The 6212-nt window shown below is 41.0% G+C and overlaps 3 protein-coding genes across 4 annotated transcripts in view; 1 reads left to right on the top strand and 2 right to left on the bottom strand.

The window, feature by feature from the left end:
• asnsd1 (asparagine synthetase domain containing 1) overlaps positions 1-797 on the top strand; it is a 10735-nt gene extending 9938 nt beyond the window's left edge. The window contains exon 6 of the mRNA XM_014026200.1: positions 680-797. Coding sequence (XP_013881654.1) covers positions 680-716 — 37 coding nt within the window. The 3' untranslated portion in view covers positions 717-797. The remainder of the gene's footprint in view (positions 1-679) is intronic.
• The window catches only part of zgc:136439 (uncharacterized), a 6512-nt gene extending 5328 nt beyond the window's left edge, over positions 1-1184 (bottom strand). The window contains exon 1 of one of the 2 annotated variants that reach the window (XM_014026210.1): positions 707-1184. In XM_014026210.1, coding sequence (XP_013881664.1) covers positions 707-898 — 192 coding nt within the window. In that variant the 5' untranslated portion in view covers positions 899-1184. The remainder of the gene's footprint in view (positions 1-706) is intronic. The other variant, XM_014026209.1, reaches the window with a different exon arrangement.
• A 2065-nt stretch (positions 1185-3249) lies between these two features.
• Positions 3250-6212, bottom strand: part of sympk (symplekin) — a gene marked incomplete at both ends in the record, with an annotated part of 7922 nt that continues 4959 nt past the window's right edge. The window contains 5 exon segments of the mRNA XM_014026191.1: positions 3250-3471; positions 3544-3720; positions 3799-3986; positions 5444-5545; positions 5621-5711. Of these exon segments, the coding sequence (XP_013881645.1) occupies positions 3250-3471; positions 3544-3720; positions 3799-3986; positions 5444-5545; positions 5621-5711 (780 nt within the window).

Here is a 6212-nt window from a genome sequence, read left to right on the forward strand (position 1 = left end):
ATGTGTAAACCCAGTATTTCACATGTGTAAACAGTTTTATGACATGTGTAAACCCAGTATTTCACATGTGTAAACAGTTTTATGACATGTGTAAACCCAGTATTTCACATGTGTAAACAGTTTTATGACATGTGTAAACCCAGTATTTTCACATGTGGAAACATGTAATATTCACGTGTAAACAGTTTTAAGACGTGTAAACTTGTGATATTCACATTGTGTAAAGCTAGTATTTTCACATGTGTAAACAGTATTATGACATGTGTAAACCCAGTATTTTCACATGTGTAAAAAGTGTTATGACATGTGTAAACCCAGTATTTTCACATGTGGAAACGCGTAATATTCACGTGTAAACAGTTTTAAGACGTGTAAACTTGTGATATTCACATTGTGTAAAGCTAGTATTTTCACATGTGCAGTCCATGTGTAACACACAGGTGTCAAACTCCGGTCCTCAGGGTCTCTGCATGTTTTACCTGCTCCAACACACCTGATCCGGTGAATCACCTGTAAACCCGTTAATCACCCAGGTGTGTTTCCAGGTGTGTTTTCAGGTGTGTCTTCAGGTGTGTTTTCAGGTGTGTTTTCAGGTGTGTTTTCAGGTGTGTTGGAGCAGAGGAACAAATGAAAACCTACCTGTAAAGGTGAGTTATTTAACTTGGCCTGTCGTTCTCAGGGACTCTGAAGCGGAAGCAGAACTTACCACGACATAAATGCAGTCCACGAACCCGGAGGCGGTGAGAGCCCGGACCCAGTGGGAGATCAGGGCGCACTGACCCACCGGCAGCAGCGGCTTCGGGACGCCCGCCAGGTGAGCGAACTTCCCGGTTCTGTCTGCGCAAACATCCCGCTGCAGTCTGGTTCCGTAGCCGGCTGCGAGGATTACGGCTTTCATTTAGACTTTGTGAACCAAGAGGACCACAGATGCTCGTTTTAGATTAAAGGTTCCTGTAAAACAACCAGTCCAAAGTCCGTTTTTTTTCTAGAGTTTCTCTATAATTTGTGTGGTTGTAGGAAGCTGTGCTGCCACCTACTGGACGCTGAAGGATTTACAGGCTGTTTTTGTTACGTCATCATTCTGCGACCACTGTTTATTCAGGACTTACAGCCAAAAATTGCAATAATAATTTTTTAAGAACATTTATCATCAAAAAGAATGTCCCTTCCCCTTTGAAAAGACGAAATATACTAAAATATTTTTATTTTAATGAGTGTAAGAAAATTAGATGCAACTATTTAATTTTTTTCAAGCAAAAGAAGCACATTTTAAGATTTTAAATGACATATACCCATGTAAAGATTACTTGAGACTAAAATTTAATATTGAGGCCAATAATTGTACTTCCTCTCAATCTGATATAGAAATGCAACCTTTATTTTTCTCTTGTAATTATGCTTCTAAATTTTGGAAGGAGCTTCATAATTGGTTGTTGGTCAATAATTCAAATATTCAACAATATTAAATTTGGCTTTAATACTGTGGACACAAAATTGGACTTTATATAATTAACCTGATCMTTATGGCTAAATATTATTTATACATTTTTGAAAATTACCCAGACTCTTCTATATTATCTAAAAGAAATGTCACTTCAATTAAAATCTTTGGAAACGACTGAAACAAATGCTGCTCTCCTCTATATGTCCAGTTTGATTTTTGAAACATATTAAAATGTCAGTGAGTAAAAGCCCTGACAGTATTTCTACTGTTTAGCTTGTGCTGTATGCATATTTTCTATTGTGAAGCTGTAACACAATTGTTTCTTGTTAAACAACTTTCATACTTTACATTCTTTGTTTCCTGTTTAAATTTTCTGCTCGTAAACAAAGGTTCTTGAATAAGAAGTGTGCTTGTAAGATTTGTATTTTCGCAAAAACAAAAAATAAGTAAATTAAAATCTCATTCATTAATGTAAACAAAACTGTGGCACAAACGGTTTGAAAACCAGCGACAACCGCGCTGTTTTACATCAAAGCAGCTTTTCTCTAACGGTCGCACAGTGATGACATCAACATACTGTTCAAGTTTTGGTTTATTTTTAATAGATTTAACTTTGGATTTCAGTGAAGTGAACAGAATAATTAAAATGTTTGCGACATTTAAATAAAAAATATTTTCCTGCAATGTTTATTCCATATGTTTACACAAACAGCTGATTGATTCATTAAAATAATTTTAGGAGACGAAGCAGCAACAAGTGACTGGATTTTATTTTCTGAACTCATTTTCAACACAAAGCATAGAAAAGTGTTTTTAAACAAACAAAAACAATGAATTTGAAATCATCTACTCCACGTCCTCGCTGCCAGCCTCTGGTCCTGAGATGCTGGTTTCAGGGTCTTTGAGCGAGTCCTGCTGGTCCGACGGTTCAGGTCTGGTCTGGTCCATGGGTTCCTCGGTGGGCTCGGGACCGGGCGTCGGAGACTCTGCTGGTTTCACCAAGTCCACCTGAAGAGAGGGATTTTAAATCAGCTTGTGTCCGGAGCGTCGTACACGAACATGGAAACAGGTGTAGAGGGGGCGGGGCTTAGCGACTGTCGACGTGAAGGAGATGATTTTAAAGGGTCTGTGACGTCAAATTTTAGTAACATATTTGAATGCATTTTTAGAAAGAGGACATTGATAAAATACTGTAAAATAAATTTCACGTCACTGAGATGAACAGTTGTTGAGATATTTGCCTGTGAGGTAACAGGAAGTGATGTCRGAGGGGAGTGTCTGCATGTGAACAGAGTGATGATAACAAACTGTAGAGAAGAATCTGATGTTAAGATTATTTTGAGTCGCCATCAGAGAGATGAAGACGAGTCAGAGTTCAAATATTGTTTCAATCAACAAAGACCAGAGTTCCCCTTTGATGTCACTTCCTGTTTCACTTTGGCTGAGACAAGATCAAAGGAAAATATGCAGTTATGAGTTATAAAGTCATGCGTTTTACTCCAACTTTCTTAAATATAAATATGTTTTCTTTGACTTTTTGTATTTGAAGAATATTAATGTCACGGACACTTTAAAGCTCCGCCTCACCTGTGGATCAACATCAGGAGCTCCAGCAGGTACAGCTTGCTCCGCCTCCTGCTCCATTGGCTCCTCCTCATCTCTTTTAATGACCGGCTCCTTAACGACGGGCTCCTGGTGCACCGGTACTTTCAGGACGACGGGCTCCTGGTGCACCGGTACTTTCAGGACGACGGGCTCCTGGTGCACCGGTACTTTCAGGACGATGGGATCCTGGTGCACCGGTNGGTGCACCGGTACTTGCGGTTGTGTCTGCGCCACGGTGGCAGGTTGTTCCGCAGCAGCTGGACTGCGTTCCACCTGAAAAGGGCACAAAGTTCCTGAATAAAGCCTGAGCTGAGAGACGATCTGAGCAGAACAAATACCTCCTCCTCCCTGACGGGCTCCTCGGGTTCAGGTTTCTTGTGGGCTTCCAGCACGGCCATGACGGCGGTGGGGATGTGTGCCTGCTGTGGACGGTTAGAACAGGTGTCAGGRCGGTTCTGTGAGAGTTAAAAAGGTCCTGCCGGGCCCGCTCTGACCTGGTGAGGGGTGAAGGACAGGACGTGCTGCAGCAGCGGCGCCCTCAGGTCCGGGCAGCGCTCGAACACGCTCTGCAGCGGCRCCGGCGGCAGCTGCAGCAGCACGCTGAAGGACTGAGGCTTGGTCCGCTGGCAGCACTTCACAAACCCCTCCCACACCTTGGGATACTTCCACACCTGTGAGGGGGCGGGGCCATTAAAAACTCACGTCTTTGAACCTGAACAGGTTTGTTATTTTTGTGTTTTGACGCCGACCTGTTTGACKATGAGGCGGGACAGGATGTTCATGACGAAGCCCCCTAGACGGGGGTACATGGTGAGGGACTGGATGACGGTCCTCATCAGCAGCATGGGGAGGGGGTTCTGCTCCATCAGCTGCTGCATCACCACCGCCAGCACCTCCGAGGTGTACACGTTCCTCTCCGCGAAGCACAGGTTGGTCGCTGGCGTGCAGAAAACACAACAGATTAAAATCTGCTCATTCTGAAGGATTATTGTGCAGAAAACACAACAGATTAAAATCTGCTCATTCTGAAGGATTATTGTGCAGAAAACACAACAGATTAAAATCTGCTCAATCTGAAGGATTATTGTGCAGAAAACACAACAGATTAAAATCTGCTCAATCTGAAGGATTATTGTGCAGAAAACACAACAGGTTAAAATCTGCTCAATCTGAAGGATTAATGTGCAGAAAACACAACAGGTTAAAATCTGCTCAATCTGAAGGATTATTGTGCAGAAATCACTGCCCCTGCTGGTCAGGTCAGAGAACACAGCTGCAGGTGTAACCAGCTAAAAACTGTTTTAACGAGAGCTTCAAGTCGTTTCAGCTGAAAGATCAAAGAGGAGCTAAAAGTAGCATCCAGTTTATGATTCAGTCTGTAAATGTTTTTATAAAAACATTAAAAAATCTAAATGTTTCTGTGAAAACAGCTGAAAGACGACACTGAAGCTAAAACTGAGTTCAGCTTTAAACCAGAATAAAGATTAAAATGAGCAGAAGCTAAAATAACAAACATGCAGCTAAAGGATAGAGAGCAAACTGCCAGCTAAAAGTACTAAAAGGCTAAAGGAGCAGAGCACCAGCTAAAAATAAACCAAAAGCTAAAATAGCTAAACTAGCTAAGAGCTAAAAGAATGGCAATATTTTTTTTAGTTAATGTAGGAAAACAGCTGAAGGCTAAAAGAAGCTGAATGGTAGCTAAAAGCTAGAAACTTACACTGTAGTTTAAATATATTAACAGCTAAAAGTAGCTGAATGGTAGCTAAAGACTAAAGGATACAGACGGTAGCTAAAAATAGCTAAGTAGCTAAAGACTAAAAGTAGATGAATAATAGCTAAAGGCCAAAACAATTTTTGTATTATTGAGTTAAGTGTCAAAACAGCTAAAGGTTCAAAGTAGATGAATTGTAGCTAAAATGCAACAGCAGCTAAAGGACAAAAGTAGTTGAATKGTAGCTAAATCAAGACACTTTAAAAATGGATGAATGTAGCCAAAATTAGCACGGCGTTAGCTAAAAAATAATGCAACAGCTAAAGGTAGCTGAATGATAGCTAAAATCAAGATAGTTTACAAATAGATGAACAGTAGCCAAAATAAGCAGAATGATAGCTAAAAATAAGGTAACAGCTAAAGGACAAAAGTAGTTGAATGGTAGCTAAAAGCAAGACACTTTAAAAATGGATGACTGTAGCCAAAATTAGCATGATAGCTAAAAATAAAGTAACAGCTAAAGGTAGCTGAATAGTAGCCAAAATAAGCATAATGATAGCTAAAAATAACACAACTAAAAGCTAAAGGTAGCTGAATAGCTGAATTTTGGCTCTTCGTCTCAGCACGTAGCTGCAGAGGCCCGACTTGTCTGACAGTTTCAGAGGAACAGAAACCCGTTGGACCTTTAATGATGGACTTCATGTCACACTTGTTGGAGTCGATGTTGTGTAAGGCGATGAGCAGATCTCCTGGAGTCAGAGGAGACACMGAGGAGCTTCCTTCACCTGCAAACACAAAAACACTCTTCAGCCACAGAGCAGCCGAACGCTCGGGCGCTCAGCGGCTGTCAGGGCTCGTACCGTGCTGCGTCCCCAGCAGGCGGTTGAAGACCTCCTTCACCACGATGGGGTTCAGCTTGATCAGTTTGGGCAGAGCCTGGATAACTTCCATCTGAGACAGAAAATATTTATTCAGCTGGCCCTGGAAAACAGCTAAAGTTTTTTACCTGGAGCATCAAACAGGAGCTAAAACTGAGTTCAAGTTTTAACAAGTGCAAAAAAACAAATAAAAGGAGCAGAACAAGCTAAAAAACATGTAGCTAACAGACAAACTGAGCAAACTATCAGCTAAAAGCTTAAAGGAGCAGAACAGAAGCTAAAAAACATGTAGCTAACAGATAAACTGAGCAAACTATCAGCTAAAAGCTTAAAGGAGCAGAACAGAAGCTAAAAACATGTAGCTAACAGAAACTCAGCAAACTATCTGCTAAAAGCTTAAAGGAGCAGAACAGAAGCTAAAAAACATGTAGCTAACAGATAAACTGAGCAAACTATCAGCTAAAAGCTTAAAGGAGCAGAACAAGCTAAAAACATGTAGCTAACAGATAAACTGAGCAAACTATCAGCTAAAAGCTTAAAGGAGCAGAACAGAAGCTAAAAAACATGTAGCAAA

The sequence above is a fragment of the Austrofundulus limnaeus genome, unplaced genomic scaffold, assembly GCF_001266775.1.
Source record: "Austrofundulus limnaeus strain Quisiro unplaced genomic scaffold, Austrofundulus_limnaeus-1.0 Scaffold533, whole genome shotgun sequence".
NCBI classification, from domain to species: Eukaryota; Metazoa; Chordata; class Actinopteri; order Cyprinodontiformes; family Rivulidae; genus Austrofundulus; species Austrofundulus limnaeus.